At 37.0% G+C, this 23884-nt stretch overlaps 1 protein-coding gene across 1 annotated transcript in view; it reads left to right on the forward strand.

Annotated features, from left to right (window-relative positions):
* Positions 1-1863: 1863 nt before the first annotated feature.
* LOC128653237 (organic solute transporter subunit alpha-like) overlaps positions 1864-23884 on the forward strand; it is a 130312-nt gene continuing 108291 nt past the window's right edge. Inside the window, exon 1 of the mRNA XM_053706420.1 lies at positions 1864-2305. Coding sequence (XP_053562395.1) covers positions 2230-2305 — 76 coding nt within the window. The 5' untranslated portion in view covers positions 1864-2229. The remainder of the gene's footprint in view (positions 2306-23884) is intronic.

The following is a 23884-nucleotide window of genomic DNA, read 5'->3' on the forward strand; positions in this document are numbered from 1 at the left end:
CAGGGACACATATCCCCCCCCCCCCCCACACACACACACACAGAAACCTAGAAGAGATCTGCAAACACACCTACGTATATTTAGGCAACAACTTGAATGCTTTTTTTTGGGGGGGGCTAAAAGTTTTAAAAAGATCATATTTTTTATTGCTTTAAAGTCTGATTTTATTTTTTCTTTATTGAGGTTATCAAATAGCATACAGAACAAAAATAATAATAATATTACACCACATGTCAGTAGATCCTAACAAGTTTAGAAGGGTAACATCAGCCCCGTTCTTTACAGTATTTTTTCTTTTGGATTTTTTTTATAAGTACAACCCCTTCACAGCCTATGCAGAATAAAAATTGTGTCAACCTTACCTTATAACAAACACATTGTTCGTCAGTGAAGAATAGTGCTCCTGTAGTCAAGACAGGAATGAAGGGAGGCAGATGGCACAATCTCCTGGGTGCCTCCTGCTACAAACCTGAGCCCTTGTTACATCCTTGGCTTTTCCAGCAGTGGCGGACCTCCATGGCCCAGTCGCACCTGTGACCTTTGTGATCCTGAAAGTTCCACCACTGGGTTGTGGTGTCAAAGAACAAAACCAGCTAATTCTTATACAAAATTAATCTTAAAGAAGCTATTTCTCATATGTTTTACACTCTGCTGCTGGTTAAGATGTCATTGGAAGCACATAAATGGGGAAAAATACTGTATAGTGCCCCTTTAAGACTGCAGTGTGCAATTAAAAGGGAAGGGGAATAAATAATGGGAAGTATATTGCAAAGTTTTACTAAGCATAATTAAACATGTTATATTACAAATGTAAGTCCCTTTAAGGTTAGGTTTGAGATTAGAGTTTGTGATTGCAATTTGGGTTAGAAGCTGGAGTTAGGTTTCTGGGTCAGGGAATATTTATTCAGTTTTGATTACAGAGTTAGTGCTGGATTTGTATTACAGTTTGGGACTAGTTAGGATTAGGGATGGGTAAAATTTTTACAGGCTTTGCTGTCACCCAAGGGGTTAATGGGAGTTTGCTGCTCAGATAGCAATGACACCTGTGGCACTCTTACTCTAGTGTAATTAATGTAGCCACATTCTGACCATGACAACATTCTTGATCAGAGCTGTAAACTGCTAGATAGTATTGAACATTAAGTCATATAGTAGTAATCCTTGGAATTTATTACATTATCAAGAGATTTAAAGGGACAATTTACTCATGCAAAGAGCTAAGAGTTCAGTCTATTCAAAGTTGCAGAAGGGATATCCTTTTCCTGGGCTGGCCTCTCTTCCACCTACTGGGGAGTTCAGTTCTGTTTGCATAGCTTTTATACTGTACAAAGCTATTTCAAATTGCAAAATAAAGATAAAGGAGCTATCTGTAAAAAAAAAATAATAATAATAATAATAAAAAAAATAATAATAATACACTCTAGCAGGTAAAAATAATTATTGGAACCCAATACACTTTACAATACAACAGTCCTTTAATATAGATAGATAGATAGATAGATAGATAGATAGATAGATAGATAGATAGATAGATAGATAGATAGATAGGATATATATATATAAATATATATATATATATAAATATATATATACTGTATATATATATATATATATATATATATATATATATAGAGAGAGAGAGAGAGAGAGAGAGAGAGAGAGAGGGAACTTATAGGGAATATATAGAACAGAATAGGGTGTTCAATGACTCCAACTTTGACTATGTGAATCAATTAAAAACATAATAAAATAAAATAATTTGAGCATTTTATTTTTACACTAGAACGCCCCTTTAAAAAAAAAAATGCAACTAAAGGAATAAGCCTCTAGAGACAGACTTCCCAACCCCTCCTCATAGCTATGCTTCTCTTAAGATGAAGTGAACAAACTTCACATTGACTTGAAAATGCAGATGACTAATTTATAGCAATGTTTTTATATCCTTGAGTTAATGTTTACCTGGAGGTGCCTGTGCTTTAAGTCTCCTACAGAAGGATATAAGTATAGAACTGTGGGAACAGGAGTCCAGAGCACAGTATTGCAGAGCCTTTCACATATGTAACACCAAAAGTTTTTTTTTATTGTTTGATCTCACAGAGCTTCACTGGGAAGTACAAGGTAACGCTGATCTGTATTGTTCAGTAGCAAATCACACAAGAATTCTGGACTGCAAGACAAGAGCAACTAAAAGCAATCAGTGAATGAAAGGAAGATTTGAAGAAAAGAAAAATGAATAAGACAAATGTTACAATCAACCCAATATGTAGAACCAGAGAAGCTCCCTACTCATATCAAATCATACAAAGTAAGTACAAAAGCCAGAAATATCACTTTATCTCTTTATGTGTATCTGTATTATCACAGCAGATGCCAAATAATGTATCACTTTGTATACAAAACTCCTGTGTATAACAGAGATGAATGGAGAGGCAAAGACCAAGTCAAAATGTCAGTGTTATGTGATGCAGTGGTGCCTTCTTGCAAATCATTATTTAACAGTGCAACAAAATGAATCATAAATGAAAAACTATAATCTGTAAACCCTTGTATTATATTTATTAAAGAAACATGAACATCTAAATTAAACTTTCATGGTTCAGAGCCAGCAATCTTTAGATCATTTATAATTTACTTCTATTATTAAAATGTACTTTGTTCACTTGGTGTCTTTAGTTGAAAAACATAGGTGCGCTCAAGAGCAGCAATGCACTACTAGGGTCTAGCTGCTGGTTGGTGGCTATACACATATACCTATTGTCATTGGCTCTCTTCAAATGTGTTTGCAGGGGTTAAACACATGGTTATCTACAAGCATTAGAGCCCATTTTTATTTCCCTTTAATTATTTGAAGAACAAACATGTTTGAAACGCCTTATATAAATGTTATTTAAATGTTTCAATATCCATATATTTCATGACAGTGTGAGTGCTGCTTTATTAGGCTATTCTGTCAAAAGCATCACAGTTCTACAATATTCAGGAGTTTAAAAATAATTCATCAAAAATAATTCAGATTTAAGAAAATTGTTAGATTTGTAATTATTTTTTGACTGGTAAAATATGTGTATTCTTAAAATGATATTGTTATGTTGCGCTCCAGTTGTAATCTAGCCCAAAATAAATAATACATGTACAATGCTTAAAGGGCCACTTAAGTCAAAATTAAAACTTCATGATTCAAATAGAGCGCTCAATATTCTTCCATACTCATTATTTTATATTCATACTTAAAGGAACAGTCAAGGCGAAAAAAACTTTCATGTTTCAAATAGGGCATGTAATTTTAAACAACTTTCCAATTTACTTTTATCACTCATTTTGCTTTGTTCTTTTGGTATTCTTAGTTGAAAGCTAAACCTAGGAGGTTCATATGCTAATTTCTTAGACCTTGAAGACCGCCTCTAATCTAAATGCATTTTGATCGTTTTTCACCACTAGAGGGCATTAGTTCACGTGTTCCATATAGATAACATTGAGCTCATGCACGTGAATTTACCATGGAGACAGCTCTGATTGGCTAAAATAAAAGTCTGTCAAAAGAACTGAAATAAGGGGGCAGTCTGCTGAGGCTTAGATTCAAGGTAATTACAGATGTAAAACATGTATTATTATAACTGTGTTAGTTATGCAAAACTGGGGAATTGGTAATTAATGGATTATCTATCTTTAAAACAACAAAAATTCTGGCGTTGACTGTTCCTTTAAGCTCCAGCTCCTACTGAGCATACATATATGCATTTTGTGATGATATGAGGGAGGAAAAATTGGATTAACTTTTAAATTTGCCAGAAAATATTCTATTGCTCATTTGAAATTGAAATTAAGTGCTATTGCATTCATCGGGGGCAATTTACTAATGTGAGAGCGGACAAGATACGATGTAGCGTATCATGTCCCCTGCACATTGATAAATGCCGACAGCATAAGCTGTTGGCATTTATCATTGCACCAGCAGTTCTTGTGAACTGCTGGTGCAATACTGCCCCTGCAGATTTGCGGCCGCTAGCAGGGGGTGTCAATCAATCCGATCGGGTTGATTTCTGTCCGCCACCTCAGAACAGGCGTACAGGTTATGGAGCTTCTGTTTCTGGCGAGCCATACGGAGCTTGATAAATTGACCCCATTGTCTTTTCTACCTTACAAAACACCCTTTCCAATATATCAGAATTTCCAAGTGACAATATTGCATGTAGACTTGTGTCCTTTTTGTTTTATTTTTCTTAGCTACTACAATGAATTAAAAGTAGAACAATTGCTCAACTAATAAAACAAAGAGAAAATCTGATTAAATGCATTAAAAACTATAAGAAACAGTTTTATAGAAGCAAAATGTTTATATCAAAAGAAAAAATAGACATTCACAATAATAGATATTTCCATTTGTTAACAAAATATGTCCCTTTGCTAATTAGCTAATATACTAAAAAGGGGGATTGCTTCATTAGGTTTTTCTTATACAATCTACTTATTTCCTCAGACTATCTAGATATTATAATGATTATTATTATCCTTTAATCAATACAAACTGGCTATGTATGCTTTCACTATCTGAAAATTACAGTAATACAGTCAAAAGGATAACAGACAGATAAGCCAGTGACCATGGTTTTTATGGATAATAGATAATGTATGAGGTTGTCGTCAAGGGGAATGGGAAAATCCTGCATACATGTGTATTGAAGTACTGATATCAGCCATCTTATAACATACTGCCATGTTTTCCTTTCTAGCTACTTGCTTCTATCTTGTATTTATAGTTAGGTAGGCTACTAAATTATCAATATTTTTACTATTATTATTATTATTATTAATAATAATAATAATAAATAATACCAAACTTTACAATTTTCCTTTTAGTGGATTTATATCAGTACTTATATATTACTGCACACTAGGAATGTGCATTCAGATATTTTGTGAGGTTCCAAATGGGGAAGTAGGCGGTTGCTTGTGCCGTTCGACTCTTTTCGTAGCTCGATTGATTCTAGTGAAAGATCCCCAAACTAATATCAAGATTTGACCAGATCTTAGTGTGATGATCTTTCACTAGATTCAAAAGTAATCAGGAGCAAAAGCCGGGAGTAGGATATATTAAAAATTAGATTTTATTAATAAAGCTTAAAAATAAAGCCTGTGGCACAGACCATAAACATGTTACACATGAAGTCAGCAATTCAGGCACAAGCTGACGCGTTTCGGCTGTTGCCGTAGTCGTAGCTGCTTGCTTCATACACTAAAACACAGTATTTAAAACCAACATGCTGCTTCTGATTGGTTAACACTTAATTGATTAATTGTTCACACATATAACCTCAAGTTAACCATTGCTATACCTAATATACCTACAATAAGAAACTAAACTTGACACCTGATGCCCTTCTTCTCACACATTTGCTAAACTAATTTTAGCTGTCATATATCTAACACTTGTGATATACTAACACCGTTAGTGAGTAATTATACTACAAGCCCATATGTGTGAATGTATATATATGCTGGGATTAATAAAGGATGAGGGCTATCCGGAATGTTGTGTATTAAGACCATTGGGCCCAGGGGATAGGTTAAGTAATTTTTTTGGAGCTTATTGGACCCTCATTGCCAAAAGTTTATCAGATCATAATCCGAATTCAGCCCCCCTGGGTGTCTGGTTTTTAACTTAAAAATCCAGAACACCTCTCTTTTACCCAGGAGAGCCTCTCTGTCTCCTCCCCTTTCTGGAAGGGTAACTTTCTCAATGCATGTCCAACTAAATGACTCAGAGCTCTTGTTGTGTACCTGTGCAAAGTGTTGCACAAGTGGGGTGCTTGCTGTCCCATTTTTGATGTTAGAAAGGTGTTCCCTAATCCTGGACCTTATCTCACGTGTCGTGAGGCCCACATACTGTTTTTCACAAACTTTGCATGTAATGAGGTACACAACAAAAGTAGACCTGCAATTCAAGCATGAATATTTTTTATTTACCTGCCCTGTTACAGTTGGATTGAAACTGTCTCCTATATCTACTTTCGCACATGCTACACAAGTTCTATTGTGGCAGAGGAACATACCATGAGTGGTAAGCCAGGAGGACTCTCTTTTTGCCCTCTTTGGTAATTTAGTAGGGGCAATTATGTTTCCTATTGTTTTCCCTCTCTTGTATGCAAACTTGCACTGTCCCACTGTGAGATTGGCTAGAGCATCATCCGCCCTCAGTAGAGGGATATGTTTTCTTACAATTTCACAAATATTGAATTGTTCTGAGTAGTCTGTTGTAAATAGGATATTGTCTTTACCCTTAGTCTGTATCTGGGATACTTTCCCTTTATTTCCTTTCAACAGATCTTCTCTATCCAGTTTCTCTATTTTATCAATTGCCTCCTTGTATCATAACCTCTCTCTTTAAGACACATAGAAAGACCTGTAGCCTGTTGTTTGTATGTGGTCTGGTCTGAGCAGTTTCTTTTCAAATAAATAAACTGTCCCTTGGCTACCCCTTTAAACACATTTTTAGGATGGTTACTCTTGGCGTGTAGAAGTGCATTTCCTGAGACCGGTTTCCTATACACATTAGTTGAAACTGTCTCACCATGACTCCCTGACAAAGTCATGTCCAGATAATTGATCTGGACATGACTTTGTCAGGGAGTCATGGTGAGACAGTGTAGCAATTTTGTAGCATGTGCGAAAGTAGATATAGGAGACAGTTTCAATTCAACTGTAACAGGGCAGGTATATAAAAAATATTCATGCTTGAATTGCAGGTCTACTTTTGTTGTGTACCTCATTACATGCAAAGTTTGTGAAAATCAGTACGTGGGCCTCACGACACGTGAGATAAGGTCCAGGATTAGGGAACACCTTTCTAACATCAAAATTGGGACAGCAAGCACCCCACTTGTGCAACACTTTGCACAGGTACACAACAAGAGCTCTGAGTCATTTAGTTGGACATGCATTGAGAAAGTTACCCTTCCAGAAAGGGGAGGAGACCGAGAGGCTCTCCTGGGTAAAAGAGAGGTGTTCTGGATTTTTAAGTTAAAAACCAGACACCCAGGGGGGCTGAATTCGGATTATGATCTGATAAACTTTTGGCAATGAGGGTCCAATAAGCTCCAAAAAAATTACTTAGCCTATCCCCTGGGCCCAATGGTCTTAATACACAACATTCCAGATAGCCCTCATCCTTTATTAATCCCAGCATATATATATACATTCACACATATGGGCTTGTAGTATAATCACTCACTAACGGTGTTAGTATATCACAAGTGTTAGATATATGACAGCTAAAATTAGTTTAGCAAATGTGTGAGAAGAAGGGCATCAGGTGTCAAGTTTAGTTTCTTATTGCAGGTATATTAGGTATAGCAATGGTTAACTTGAGGTTATATGTGTGAACAATTAATCAATTAAGTGTTAACCAATCAGAAGAGCATGTTGGTTTTAAATACTGTGTTTTAGTGTATGAAGCAAGCAGCTACGACTACGGCAACAGCCGAAACGCGTCAGCTTGTGCTTCAATTGCTTACTTCATATGTAATATGTTTATGGTCTGTGCTACAGGCTTTATTTTTATGCTTTATTAATAAAATTTGACTTTTAATATATCCTACTCCCGGCTTGTGCACACGATTACTTTTGAATTGCGTGCTTTGACCAGCTGGAGTGTAGCACAGCCGGTAAGAGTGAAAATACCCCACTCCGGGATCCACAGGAGCTGTCAGCAGTAACGCTGAATGTCCGGAGGATATCGCACTCAACCCTGGAGTGAACGGAGTAGCGGACCTATCAGAAGAGGAGGGACGGACTAAACAAGGTCTTCCGGTTCAGTCCCCAAAGGTCGCTGGATCTTCCCGGAACGGAACGGCTGTGTTCAGAGCAAAGTGGTGAAAGAGGACCAGAGGCTGGTAAGGGCATTCAGAGCTGGTGCGGTTACATCAGCGGTGAGTCTGAGTGAGCCCAGTGATGCCGGTACTGCATACCGCTCGCTAAACAGATGGACACTCTACAAAGGGGGTAAGCACAATTTTTTCCAGACCCCATTTACTGTTACTGTTTTTGAAACGAACACTGCTAACTACTTTCTCCAGGACACTATTTTTACACAGGAAGGTAACTTTGTGTGCATTGATCTTTCACTAGAATCAATGCAACTACGAAAAGAGCTGAACGGCGCAAGCGTTCCGACTACCATTCGGATCTTCACAAGGGATCTGAATGCACAACTCACCAGTTGCATGATTGCTTTCTCCCGGACCAATATGTTCTACACATTGTCTTCTGTATTCAAAGAGCTATTTACATCAAAAGCAATGGAACTGAGCATGTATCTGCATAGCACTGCTCGCACCAAAACTGACAGAAATGTTATTACTGCCTCACAATTATTCGTTTCTGGACTATCCAGCATAGGCCTAGCGTGCCCTATACTTTCAATGAAAATCGCAGCTGAGAACACCACTCATACAGTTATGTGTTGTGCGCAATAAAACAGGTAGATTCTGAAGCAGCATTGTGATACCGTGAGCTAGCTGCTGATTGGTGGCTGCAAATTTGATAATAGAAGTAAACTGGAAAGTTTTTTAAAATTGCATGCTCTGCCTGAATCATGAAAGAAAATATTTGGGTTTCATGCCCCTTTAATAGCTGCTTAAAGGGACATGAACACAAACATTTTATTTCAGGATTTAGATAGAACATGCGATTTTAAACAACTTGACAATTTACTTTCATTATCTAATTTGCTTCTATATCTTTCTCTCCTTTGTTGAAATACATACCTAGGTAAGTTCTTTAGCATCAGTGCTCTACTGGGAGCTAGCTGCTGATTGGTGGCTGCACCTCGCGTTCACATTACTAGGAAGCATTGCGCTCATGAGAGCGTGCTTCCATAGGCTCCTGTGGGAGCCTCGTTCTGATGCCGCCAGAGACAGCATCAGAACCTAAGGGCAGTGAATGAGGTAAGCAGCGCAGCGATGGCAGCAAATGTAAATATATATACAGTATATGAATATATACATACAGTATATATTTATGTGTTACTATGTGTATATGCACAATTCAAAACATATATATATTTATAAAAACAATGTAAAGGCACTTTTTAGTGCCGTTCCGCCATTTTTAGCCCCAAAATACTGCCTAGTGCAGTAATTTTATTACAAAATAAAAATGCTGCTATATTTATTTTTTTAATCATATACACTAGACAGTATCTTGGGGCCATTTGGGGCACATTTATAAAATTAACCAGAGATCTGAGCTTGTGGTAGCAATAACCAGCAACTTGCGTGTTTGCGGGCGCGTGATAATTTAGTGCTCCACTTGTAATCTAGCACTATATTTTATGCATTTACCTTTTCCTAATGTACTTTTCTTCCTTTTTTAAAAGCGCACATTCTTCAGTAATGGTCATTTGACTTCTGTAATAATCTTCACTGTTGAATGAAATCTGACTAGCTATTATTTTTTAGGTCTACTGGGTAATATACCAGAGCTGTATTTTACAATGACTATAAATATTTACACGTTTACGATATATACTTAATGGTTTCATGATATCACATATCACAGGTAGTACATTACTGGAGCAAAGCATTCTGGGTTTTACTATCAAAATGTTGATATCAAATAGCAACAGATTAAAAATAGCAACTCTGAGATGTTACTTTTAATGTTGATACTATTGTTTTAGCAAATGGAACAGGCAATGATTCAATTGATATGAAGAACATCAAGACAGAACTTTGTAGGAGGCTGTAGGGATCTGCTACACCAGGGATGGTTCCAGACCATACAATTTGAAGAAGCAAAAAGTTATTTTTTTTTTTTTTTTTAAATCAAAGATTTTTATTAAGGTAATTGGCAAAACAAAAGCCACATATAGACAAGAAAACAAGTTATTTCAAAGTGAACATGGCTAATAACAATAGTAAATCATGGTAGACATATTGAGAACATGTATATCCTACTATATTACCAGTATACCTCGGATATATACATTGCAAGATTTACATTAATACCTTATATTTTTATTTTTTACAGAATGTTACTACAGTACCTCAGTAGCAAAGTTTTCTGACCTTTAGTATGATATTTTCAGCTGTCATATGTAGAATAAAGATCTTAAATGAGAGATACATTTTTACCCTATGGGGTACAAAATACTAATTAAAGTATAGTAGTAGTTACATAAGAGGAAAATTAGCTTAAATATATAGAATGTAGCGGATTAATACCGCAGATAAAATTCACCATATTGGGTGAATGAATAATATTATTACCCCCTTGGACATTAACCTGGGGGGGGGGGGATACGAATATAGGCAGTGCAGATTAATTACTGACGCTTCTCAGAAGTGACATTGGGTAGAAATATTTTATACATTAAATATAAAGGCAGTGCAGAACAATTATCTACTTTTCACTGAAATAGCTTTATAAATGCTTATGTAGGTCTAGTTGTCATACCTATGCTACGCCTAAATACTAGCAGAACCTTTTTATGCCTATGGTTTCATTCAATCTGTACCAACACATTAAAGTAATAGCTCTATGATTGAGAAAAATCGATCTAGTCATTTAACCTTCAATAGCGTGAGTCATTGTTACAATAACTGGGGCTCAGATGAGATGGGCTCTCTATTTAGTATGCAGTATCTGTATATTACCCCATGATAGAAGTTAAAGTAATCTGCAGATTATCTCAAGTAGTCTCCCATCCCCCCCGCCGGCTGAGGGAGATAGGAGGTAAAGCGGATAAATACTTGAGAGGAACCCCCACACATTCACATATATACGCATATACCCCCAAGAGTCAATTTGTTTCAATGAATAACCATCTATTAACATAAAAATGAAGGTTAGACCAGGCAGCCAAAAAATATTAAAGCCTTAACATTAGTTTGACAACCTATTGTGTAAGGTCCTCATATTATCTAGTAGCTTTGTGGATAATAGCTTATACACAAACTGAAGCAGCAAATGGCTGGGCTATTATATCAATGATTAAAGGGGTTAAACACTGTGGCCACAAACATATCTATGTATATCAGAATGAGATAGAATTCAAGGTTGTTACAGACATAACATAAAAACATGACATCTAGCACTGGAGTAATGGAAAAGATTGTCTAGTTGTATTCTCTATGTGATATTATAAATGAAGGCAAACATATATTGATAATAAAACCTATCATATCTAGGCGAGCTCTAAGGAGGTAAGATTATAATATTTAAACATAGTAAGAACAAACACAACATAATGTGATGCAAAACCCAAGGGTCACTGCAAATTTGTGGTATATAAATGGAGAAACATGATATAACCTGTGCAGGAAAAATAGTATTGAGATAGTTTACACTGCAGACCGCTTTAAGCTCATTAAAACAATTCTCTAAATACTATGATAAAGGAGAGCAATACTGTTATATATGCGAACTTAAAATGAACAGCAAGCGATGGTGAGCTTCAACCATAGTCCCTCACAAGAACTAAAACTCTGATCTGTGATTGTATAGTCCAGTGTTCACTGAATTAGATCAAAATTTTCTGTACTCTGCTCCCGCTCTGAGGCAAACTACTCCAATGGCGTCAGGCTGAGTACCAATAATATGTACCGCATCATCTAATAAAAACAACCCTATGTAGCCCTTAATGGCAAACCTGAGTCATGTATAGTTATGTTTATTATACCACATCTTGTTAAAGGTACAGTACTTTTGAGGGAGTGTAGACTTTTTGTTTCAGGTCCTTAGACCGTCATTTATTATACCAAAAATGTGAAAGTCAAATTCCCAGTATGGTACCCACATCACAGCAATGAAATGTCCCTTCTACCCCACTCCAGATCTTATAGCTGATATAGAGGCATGTCCCCGGGGTAAGGATTCCTGCCATACTCCTAGAGAGAACGGCAATACCATGCTGGCACTGTTGTCATCAAGTGGTACATACTGTCTACGCTGTTCATTCTGTTGACAGGGTTGCTGTGTGTTTCCAGGTGCGAGAGCTGTCACCTCGTTTACTAGTGCTTCCTCGAGACCGGCATTATAAGATATCGCCGTTTGTTCTATTGCCTCCTCCGAGTGAAGTATATACGATACCTGCTCTCTCCCTTGCAATTGTTGAGAGTCCAAGATGTCCGCCGCCTGAAAACCACACAGGGGCCTCACATCACCCTCCCGGGCCACAGGAGCACCATTGCTAGAAGCTTGCAAATCTTTGAAGGGTAAGTCGGCTCCCCCATGTAAAGCCTCGATACACTCTGAATGATGGCGATCCAGCCGGACAGACAATCTGTCCAATAGTAAAGTAATATGCTCCATCTGGATAACGGATCTCTGTATGAGCCTGCTCTCTATAGCAAATCTCTGTCTTCTCCAGGGGATGTAATGTCACCAATAGGGATGTCGGTATTAGCACTGTTTATTCTTTCTCTCCCAAACTAGCTATTAAATTCGATCCAGCAATGCACCAGCTCCATAAACCACTTTCCCAGAAAACCACAGCCTGCAGTTCTGCAGAGTTCTATGGGCGCATGTGGGTTAGTATAGATCCATGGCGTTAATTTTCTTCCGTCTCAGGCCTACCTCCCCTGTAGAGCTATAGCGTATGATCCAGCATTAGGCGGTTAATAGAAGGATTGTAGCCGATGGATCTTGCTGATCATGGATCAATGTATGCCCCGGTGACCTTTTGAGAGTAAACTGCATCCTTGGTGTCTTTTTGACAGCTTCTTTAATGTATTATATGGAGGAGCTCAACCCTAAAGCGTCCATTTTCTTTGCTAGTTGGCTCCGCCCCCTGAGTTATTTATTTTTAAAATGTGATTCTCCTTTTCCCCCCTCTCCTTTCTCTGTATAGAGCACTGGACCTGGTAAATTAATGGGTACTGCAGTAATGAATGGGGTATAGCAAACCAGTGCTACAGGCGGAGCTGGGGAGGGAAGAATGGAGGTTTTATAATATTTCAGCAGTAGCCTGAGTACATTTTCTCCTGGATAATGTTCAGCTCCTTTTTGGCTACTAGCCGTACAACTTTCCCCCAAACTGCTTTATAGTGCTAACATTGTCTTAAGCCGTTCCACAACCTCTGTTCCTGCTTTTTGACATTATTACATTACATTACATTACAGACATTAGTACATTACATTACAGACATTATTACATTACATTACAGACAGTAGTACATTACATTACAGACATTATTACATTACATTACAGACAGTAGTACATTACATTACAGACATTATTACATTACATTACAGACAGTAGTACATTACATTACAGACAGTAGTACATTACATTACAGACATTATTACATTACAGACAGTAGTACATTACATTACAGACATTATTACATTACATTACAGACAGTAGTACATTACATTACAGACATTATTACATTAAATTACAGACATTATTACATTACATTACAGACATTAGTACATTACATTACATTACAGACTTTGTAACATTAGATTACAGACATTATTGAGCCCCAGAAGAACAGAGTTATATATCATTACTATAAATATTACAACTATTTACATATTGTGCTTAACACTGCATCTGCATTCATAATGGCCTAGATTTGGAGTTTGGCGTTAGCCGTGAAAACCAGCGTTAGAGGCTCCTAACGCTGGTTTTAGGCTACCTCCGGTATTTGGAGTCACTCAAAATAGGGTCTAACGCTCACTTTTCAGCCGCAACTTTTCCATACCGCAGATCCCCTTACGTAAATTGCGTATCCTATCTTTTCAATGGGATTTTTCTAACTCCGGTATTTAGAGTCGTGTCTGAAGTGAGCGTTAGAACTCTAACGACAAAACTCCAGCCGCAGGAAAAAAGTCAGTAGTTAAGAGCTTTCTGGGCTAACGCCGGTTTATAAAGCTCTTAACTACTGTACTCTAAAGTACACTAACACCCATAAACTACCTATGTACCCCTAAACCGAGGTCCCCCCACATCGCCGCAACTCGATTAATTTTTTTTAACCCCTAATCTGCCGACCGCCAACTACGTTATCCTTATGTACCCCTAATCTGCTGCCCCTAACACCGCCGACCCCTATATTATATTTATTAACCCCTAACCTGCCCCCCACAACGTCGCAGCCAGCTACCTACAATAATTAACCCCTAATCTGCCGACCGCCACCTACGTTATCCTTATGTACCCCTAATCTGCTGCCCCTAACACCGCCGACCCCTATATTATATTTATTAACCCCTAATCTGCCCCCCTCAACGTCGCCTCCACCTGCCTACACTTATTAACCCCTAATCTGCCGAGCGGACCGCACCGCTACTATAATAAAGTTATTAACCCCTAATCCGCCTCACTAACCCTATAATAAATAGTATTAACCCCTAATCTGCCCTCCCTAACATCGCCGACACCTAACTTCAATTATTAACCCCTAATCTGCCGACCGGAGCTCACCGCTATTCTAATAAATGTATTAACCCCTAAAGCTAAGTCTAACCCTAACACTAACACCCCCCTAAATTACCTACAATAATTAACCCCTAATCTGCCGACCGCCACCTACGTTATCCTTATGTACCCCTAATCTGCTGCCCCTAAAACCGCCGACCCCTATATTATATTTATTAACCCCTTATCTGCCCCCCTCAACGTCGCCTCCACCTGCCTACACTTATTAACCCCTAATCTGCCGAGCGGACCGCACCGCTACTATAATAAAGTTATTAACCCCTAATCCGCCTCACTAACCCTATAATAAATAGTATTAACCCCTAATCTGCCCTCCCTAACATCGCCGACACCTAACTTCAATTATTAACCCCTAATCTGCCGACCGGAGCTCACCGCTATTCTAATAAATGTATTAACCCCTAAAGCTAAGTCTAACCCTAACACTAACACCCCCCTAAATTAAATATAATTTTAATCTAACGAAATTAATTAACTCTTATTAAATAAATTATTCCTATTTAAAGCTAAATACTTACCTGTAAAATAAATCCTAATATAGCTACAATATAAATTATAATTACATTGTAGCTATTTTAGGATTAAAATTTATTTTAACCAGGTACAATAGCTATTAAATAGTTAAGAACTATTTAATAGTTACCTAGTTAAAATAATTACAAAATTACCTGTAAAATAAATCCTAACCTAAGTTACAATTAAACCTAACACTATACTATCATTAAATTAATTAAATAAAATACCTATAATTACCTACAATTAAACCTAACACTACACTATCAATACATTAATTAAATACAATATCTACAATGAAATAAACTAACTAAAGTACAAAAAATAAAAAAGAACTAAGTTACAAAAAATAAAAAAATATTTACAAACATAAGAAAAATATTACAACAATTTTAAACTAATTACAGCTACTCTAAGCCCCCTAATAAAATAACAAAGACCCCCAAAATAAAAAATGCCCTACCCTATTCTAAATTACTAAAGTTCAAAGCTCTTTTACCTTACAAGCCCTGAACAGGGCCCTTTGCGGGGCATGCCCCAAGAAGTTCAGCTCTTTTGCCTGTAAAAAAAAACATACAATACCACCCCCCCAACATTACAACCCACCACCCACATACCCCTAATCTAACCCAAACCCCCCTTAAATAAACCTAACACTAAGCCCCTGAAGATCATCCTACCTTGTCTTCACCTCACCAGGTATCACCGATCCGTCCTGGCTCCAAAATCTTCATCCAACCCAAGCGGGGGCTGGCGATCCATCATCCGGTGGCTGAAGAGGTCCAGAAGAGGCTCCAAAGTCTTCATCCTATCCGGGAAGAAGAGGCGATCCGGACCGGCAACCATCTTGATCCAAGCGGCATCTTCTATCTTCATCCGATTACGACCGGCTCCATCCTGAAGACCTCCACCGCGGACCCATCTTCTTCCGGCGACGTCCAACTGAAGAATGACGGTTCCTTTAAGGGACGTCATCCAAGATGGCGTCCCTCGAATTCCGATTGGCTGATAGGATTCTATCAGCCAATCGGAATTAAGGTAGGAATATTCTGATTGGCTGATGGAATCAGCCAATCAGAATCAAGTTCAATCCGATTGGCTGATCCAATCAGCCAATCAGATTGAGCTCGCATTCTTTTGGCTGTTCTGATCAGCCAATAGAATGCGAGCTCAATCTGATTGGCTGATTGGATAAGCCAATCGGATTGAACTTGATTCTGATTGGCTGATTCCATCAGCCAATCAGAATATTCCTACCTTAATTCCGATTGGCTGATAGAATCCTATCAGCCAATCGGAATTCGAGGGACGCCATCTTGGATGACGTCATTTAAAGGAACCGTCATTCGTCGTTCAGTCGTCGGCCAGGATGGATGTTCCGCGTTGGAGGTCTTCAGGATGCTGCCGCTCCGCTCCGGATGGATGCCGCTTGGATGAAGACTTCAATCGGATGGAGGACCTCTTCTTGCCCCGCTTGGATGAAGACTTCAGCCGGATCATGGACCTCTTCAGCTCCCGCTTGGATGAAGACTTCAGCCGGATCATGGACCTCTTCAGCCCCCCGCTTGGGCTTGGATCAGGAGCTCTTCTGGACAGATCGGTGAACCCGGTGAGGTGAAGACAAGGTAGGAAGATCTTCAGGGGCTTAGTGTTAGGTTTATTTAAGGGGGGTTTGGGTTAGATTAGGGGTATGTGGGTGGTGGGTTGTAATGTTGGGGGGCTTGGGTATTGTATGTTTTTTTTTACAGGCAAAAGAGCTGAACTTCTTGGGGCATGCCCCGCAAAGGGCCCTGTTCAGGGCTGGTAAGGTAAAAGAGCTTTGAACTTTAGTAATTTAGAATAGGGTAGGGCATTTTCTTTATTTTGGGGGGCTTTGTTATTTTTTTAGGGGGCTTAGAGTAGGTGTAATTAGTTTAAAATTGTTGTAATATTTTTCTTATGTTTGTAAATATATTTTTATTTTTTGTAACTTAGTTCTTTTTTATTTTTTGTACTTTAGCTAGTTTATTTAATTGTATTTATTTGTAGGAATTGTATTTAATTAATTTATTGATAGTGTAGTGTTAGGTTTAATTGTAATTTAGGTTAGGATTTATTTTACAGGTAATTTTGTAATTATTTTAACTATTTTAGCTATTAAATAGTTCTTAACTATTTAATAGCTATTGTACCTGGTTAAAATAAATACAAAGTTACCTGTAAAATAAATATTAATCCTAAAATAGCTATAATATAATTATAATTTATATTGTAGCTATATTAGGGTTTATTTTACAGGTAAGTATTTAGCTTTAAATAGGAATAATTTATTTAATAAGAGTTAATTAATTTTGTTAGATTTAAATTATATTTAAGTTAGGGGGGTGTTAGTGTTAGGGTTAGACTTAGCTTTAGGGGTTAATACATTTATTAGAATAGCGGTGAGCTCCAGTCGGCAGATTAGGGGTTAATGTTTGAAGTTAGGTGTCGGCGATGTTAGGGAGGGCAGATTAGGGGTTAATACTATTTATGATAGGGTTAGTGAGGCGGATTAGGGGTTAATAACTTTATTATAGTAGCGCTCAGGTCCGCTCGGCAGATTAGGGGTTAATAAGTGTAGGCAGGTGGAGACGACGTTGTGGGGGGCAGATTAGGGGTTAATAAATATAATATAGGGGTCGGCGATGTTAGGGCAGCAGATTAGGGGTACATAGGGATAATGTAAGTAGCGGCGGTTTACGGAGCGGCAGATTAGGGGTTAATAATAATATGCAGGGGTCAGCGATAGCGGGGGCGGCAGATTAGGGGTTAATAAGTGTAAGGTTAGGGGTGTTTAGACTCGGGGTACATGTTAGAGTGTTAGGTGCAGACGTAGGAAGTGTTTCCACATAGCAAACAATGGGGCTGCGTTAGGAGCTGAACGCGGCTTTTTTGCAGGTGTTAGGTTTTTTTTCAGCTCAAACAGCCCCATTGTTTCCTATGGGGGAATCGTGCACAAGCACGTTTTTGAGGCTGGCCGCTTGCGTAAGCAACTCTGGTATCGAGAGTTGAAGCTGCGTTAAATATGCTCTACGCTCCTTTTTTGGAGCCTAACGCAGCCTTTATGTGGACTCTCAATACCAGAGTTATTTTTATGGTGCGGCCAGAAAAAAGCCAGCGTTAGCTAAGCGGGTCGTTACCGACAAAACTCCAAATCTAGGCCAATGAGAATTTTAATTAGTTTACTAACTGGGATGAAATGTCGTCTAGCACACAATTAGCACCAATGTCTAAACTGTGTATCTTTATTCTGTTCTAGTTTTACACTTTTGTCATATACAAATGAATATTTAATACTATTAAATTATAGCTACAATTTTCTTACTTGTGTCATCATAGTAAAAGGAAAGTAAACACAGAAAGTCAGATTGCAAGTGGTGCGCTATTTAGAGCTTTTGCTTGTGCGCCTACTATGTTCTATTTATTTTTAATTATATAGTTCTATATATATCTGATTTAAAAAAAAAGTATATATATATATATTTAGGAATATCTATTTTAAAATACATAGAACATTTCCCCCTATGTGAAGAGCATTGGAATGTAAAATATTTACAGTACATACACTCAGTAAAACACATTATTAAATATTACAATAAAAATGTTTTTTTCATGTTTTCATTGTACTGGAAAGGGCCCCAAATATATATATATACACGTCTACACATGTTTATATTTGTGTATATATATATATATATATATATATATATATATATATATATATATATATATATATATATATATATATATATTTATATTATATATATATATATATATATCTATATATATATATATATATATATATATATATATAAAACATAAATACACATGTATACACATATAGACATTTTCTTGAAGTTCATGAGGGAAGAGTTGACACCTTCAGGTGGCAGGCTATCGAGCAAATTATCACATCACGTCGTGGTGGTGATAAGTCACAAATACTCCAAAGACAAGAAATATATTGGATACACAAGCTCGGTAGCCTGCTACCCGGGGGTTTCAACTCAGAGTTCGATATAATCAATTACTGGCATAGATGAACTTATGATCGTTCAATATATATATTTCATACCAATATACATTTCACACCTATGTCCCCTCATATAGTCTGATTTTATTTAATATGTAATAGATGTATTGGGACCTTAACACATTTTGGCTCCCATATATCTTTTTTTACTATGCGCTTATAATCTCTTTTTATGTATACACTGAAAATGATCGATATACTGTTAACATGTAAATATATATATATAGTCATTGCTTTCATGGTAGTTTCATTTAACATGTGGCTCCTTTGTTATGATCCTACTATGTGTTTAACAAAAATAATTTATTTTTATTTTTTTAACGTGATTATATACTCTTTAATTGTATGCACTGAACAAGATTGTTATATTGTTAACATGTAATCATATATAGTTATTGCCTTCATGGTAGTTTCATTTAACATGTGGCTCCTGTGTTATGATCCTACCATTTGTTTAACAAAAATTTAATTTTTGAATAAGTTTTGAATAATACCGTTATACTGTTAACATGTAATCATATATAGTCATTGCCTTCATGGTAGTTTCATTTAACATGTGGCTCCTTTGTTATGATCCTACCATGTGTTTAACACAAATATCTTTTTCTATTGTGTGTATGCATTGGATAAGATCACTATATTGTTAACATGTAATCATATATAGTTATTGCCTCCATGGTAGTTTCATTTAACATGTGGCTCCTTTGTTATGATCCTACCATGTGTTTAACACAAACATATTTTTCTATTGTGTGTATGAATTGAATAAGATCGCTATATTGTTAACATGTAATCATATATAGTTATTGCCTCCATGGTAGTTTCATTTTTGTGGCTCCTTTGATATGATCCTACTATGTGTTTAACTTAAATTGCATTTTTGTATTCACTACTATCTAGACTTCTTTTTAGCAGCCAAATTTTGAGTATATGTATACATACCCTCAGTCTGCTATGCATTACTCCTAGCCTGCCATTAATTTGCTCACTTCATATTCATATTTATATATTTATTGAATCCATTGCTCAGCTTTAATTAATAAGAATATAGCTGTTCATAGTTGTTTAATACATATTTTTTCATTCATGGTTTATCTAGATCTGTTTCAAAGTTTATACATACATAGTTTAGTCAGCCAAATAGTATTAAGGTTTAACTGTTTTTGCAACCATACTCATTGGCTACACTATTATTCTGGCTATATGTATGCATATGTAAATTTTTCTACACCTGCTTCTGTTTCTGCTGTTTTTAACCACTCCCAAAGGGAGGTACTCCTGTGCATAAAAAGGTGCTCAGGTGTGACTAATTGTACATTTAGGATTACGGCTATCCACGCCGAAACCGGTCAGATGTGTTTTTGCAGGTTTTATGTATAAGTCTTACTGACTTGAATAAAGGCTACGTTTTATTATCCTTTTTTTCACTGGAACTTTTATTTCATCATTTGGATCCTACCTTCTATGTGCTGGGTTCTTTTTTTCTTATAGTTCTATATATATCTGATTTAAAAAAAAGTATATATATATATATTTAGGAATATCTATTTTAAAATACATAGAACATTTCCCCCTATGTGAAGAGCATTGGAATGTAAAATATTTACAGTACATACACTCAGTAAAACACATTATTAAATATTACAATAAAAATGTTTTTTTCATGTTTTCATTGTACTGGAAAGGGCCCCAAATATATATATATATATACACGTCTACACATGTTTATATTTGTGTGTGTATATATATATATATATATATATATATATATATATATATATATGTATATATTTATATTATATATATATATATATATATATATATATATATATATATATATATATATATATATATATATATATATATAAAACATAAATACACATGTATACACATATAGACCTATGTATATATACATACATACACATTTTAAGACATGTATATGTATGTATATTTACATTATAGCCCGTTACCAGTAGTTTATTGCTTCTCTTTCAAAAAAGGATACCAAAAGAATGAAACACATGTGATAATAGAATTAAACTAGAAAACTATTTAAAACGGTTTGCTCTATCTGAATCATAAAAAAATCATAAAATTTGAAAAAGGTTTTGGGTTTAATGTCCCTTTAAAACACATAATTCCAACCAGCTGGTAGAAACATATTATATTAGCTCAGCATTTTTTATACGCTATATGCTGGCAACAATATTTACTTAAAGAGCTGATTCAGACTATAGGTTCATTCTTCAAGTGTTTAGGTCTGAAACAGTACAAGGCAAGAAAAGGTGAATAACCCTTACTCATGCCACACCTCACACCTAAGTCATTTATTGTCGGCTTTATGATAATTAAAGGTTACTGAAGCTTTCAGTATCAAATACAATTTAGAATACCCTAAATAAAAAAATACGTTTCTAAAAATGCACTATTTTACAATGTATGATATTTAAAAATATTAAACAAATGAAATCACATATATGGGCTAGAACATCAGTCTGTTTTTTTCCCTGTGTAATCTAATTGCAGTTGCCTGCCTGCCAAGCAACTTGCCCAGTGCCACCACTCATATCTGGTGTAACAGTAGTGTAAATTTAAAAAAACAAAACTTTTTTGACTGTGAAACATCAGTCTGCTACTGTAATCTAATTGCAGTTGCCTGCCTGCCAGCGTGTGTGGCAGGCCCACTTGCCCAGTGTCACCACTCATATCTGGTGCAACAGTAGTGTAATTTTAAGAAAAAAAACTTTTTTGACTGTGAAACGTCAGTCTGCTAGTGTAATCTAATTGCAGTTGCCTGCCTGCCAGCGTGTGTGCCAGACTCACAGCGTATACTGTGCCCACTTGCCCAGTGCCACCACTCATATCTGGTGTAACAGTAGTGTAAATTAAAAAAAACAAAAACTTTTTTGACTGTGAAACATCAGTCTGCTTGTGTAATCTAATTGCAGTTGCCTGCCTGCCAGCATGTGTGCCAGGCTCACAGCATATACTGTGCCCACTTGCCCAGTGCCACCACTCATATCTGGTGTAACAGTAGTGTAAATTTAAAAAAAAAAAACTTTTTGGACTGTGAAACATCAGTCTGCTTGTGTAATCTAATTGCAGTCGCCTGCCTGCCAGCGTGTGTGCCAGGCCCACTTGCCCAGTGCCACCACTCATATCTGGTGTAACAGTAGTGTAAATTTAAAAAAAACAAACTTTTTTGACTGTGAAACATCAGTCTGCTTGTGTAATCTAATTGCAGTTGCCTGCCTGCCAGCGTGTGTGCCAGGCTCACAGTGTATACTGTGCCCACTTGCCCAGTGCCACCACTCATATCTGGTGTAACAGTAGTGTAAATTTAAAAAAAAAAAACTTTTTTGACTGTAAAACATCAGTCTGCTTGTGTAATCTAATTGCAGTTGCCTGCCTGCCAGCGTGTGTGCCAGGCTCACAGCATATACTTTGCCCACTTGCCCAGTGCCACCACTCATATCTGGTGTAACAGTAGTGTATATTTAAAAAAAAAAAACTTTTTTGACTGTGAAACATCAGTCTGCTTGTGTAATCTAATTGCAGTTGCCTGCCTGCCAGTGTGTATGCCAGGCCCACTTGCCCAGTGCCACCACTCATATCTGGTGTAATAGTAGTGTAATTTTAAGAAAAAAAACTTTTTTGACTGTGAAACTTCAGTCTGCTAGTGTAATCTAATTGCAGTTGCCTGCCTGCCAGCGTGTGTGCCAGGCTCACAGCGTATACTGTGCCCACTTGCCCAGTGCCACCACTCATATCTGGTGTAACAGTAGTGTAAATTTAAAAAAAAAAAAACTTTGACTGTGAAACATCAGTCTGCTTGTGTAATCTAATTGCAGTTGCCTGCCTGCCAGAGTGTGTGCCAGGCCCACTTGCCCAGTGCCACCACTCATATCTGGTGTAACAGTAGTGTAAATTTAAAAAAAAAACTTTTTTGACTGTGAAACATCAGTCTGCTAGTGTAATCTAATTGCAGTTGCCTGCCTGCCAGCATGTGTGCCAGGCTCACAGCGTATACTGTGCCCACTTGCCCAGTGCCACCACTCATATCTGGTGTAACAGTAGTGTAAATTTAAAAAAAAAACATTTTTGACTGTGAAACATCAGTCTGCTTGTGTAATCTAATTGCAGTTGCCTGCCTGCCAGCGTGTGTGCCAGGCTCACAGCGTATACTGTGCCCACTTGCCCAGTGCCACCACTCATATCTTGTTTAATAGTAGTGTAAATTTAAAAAAACTAAACATTTTGGACTGTGAAACATCAGTCTGCTTTTTTGTGTCAGGCTCACAGCGTATACTGTGCCCACTTGCCCAGTGGCTTCACTCATATCTTGTTTAATAGTAGTGTAAGTGTACATTTAAAACAAAAAAAACTTTTTGGACTGTGAAACATCAGTTTGCTTTTTTGTGTCAGGCTCACAGCGTATACTGTGCCCACTTGCCCAGTGCCACCACTCATATCTTGTTTAATAGTAGTGTAAGTGTACATTTAAAAAAAAAAAATTTTGTAACGACACATAAAAAACTGCACTACATCACCAGGAAACCAACCACCTTTGAATCCCTGTGCCTACTCCCGCAAACACCGAAACATATGATCTCCATTACCTACCGCTTGCTCTCCTCACATACTGACACCCCACTGCCTACTTACACACGATATTGGAACAGAGAACTTAACCTACCCCTGACAGATAAAGACTGGGGGAAAATATTTAGAGCGCATGCAAAGACATCAGTCTCAGCAAAACTACTGGAGTCCAACTTTAAATACTTGTCAGGATGGTATCTCACTCCTGCCAGATTACAAAAAATCTATAAACAGACAGATGGAAAATGTTGGCGGGGTTGTGGGGAACCAGGTAC

This window comes from Bombina bombina, chromosome 3, assembly GCF_027579735.1.
Source record: "Bombina bombina isolate aBomBom1 chromosome 3, aBomBom1.pri, whole genome shotgun sequence".
In the NCBI taxonomy this organism is placed as follows: domain Eukaryota; kingdom Metazoa; phylum Chordata; class Amphibia; order Anura; family Bombinatoridae; genus Bombina; species Bombina bombina.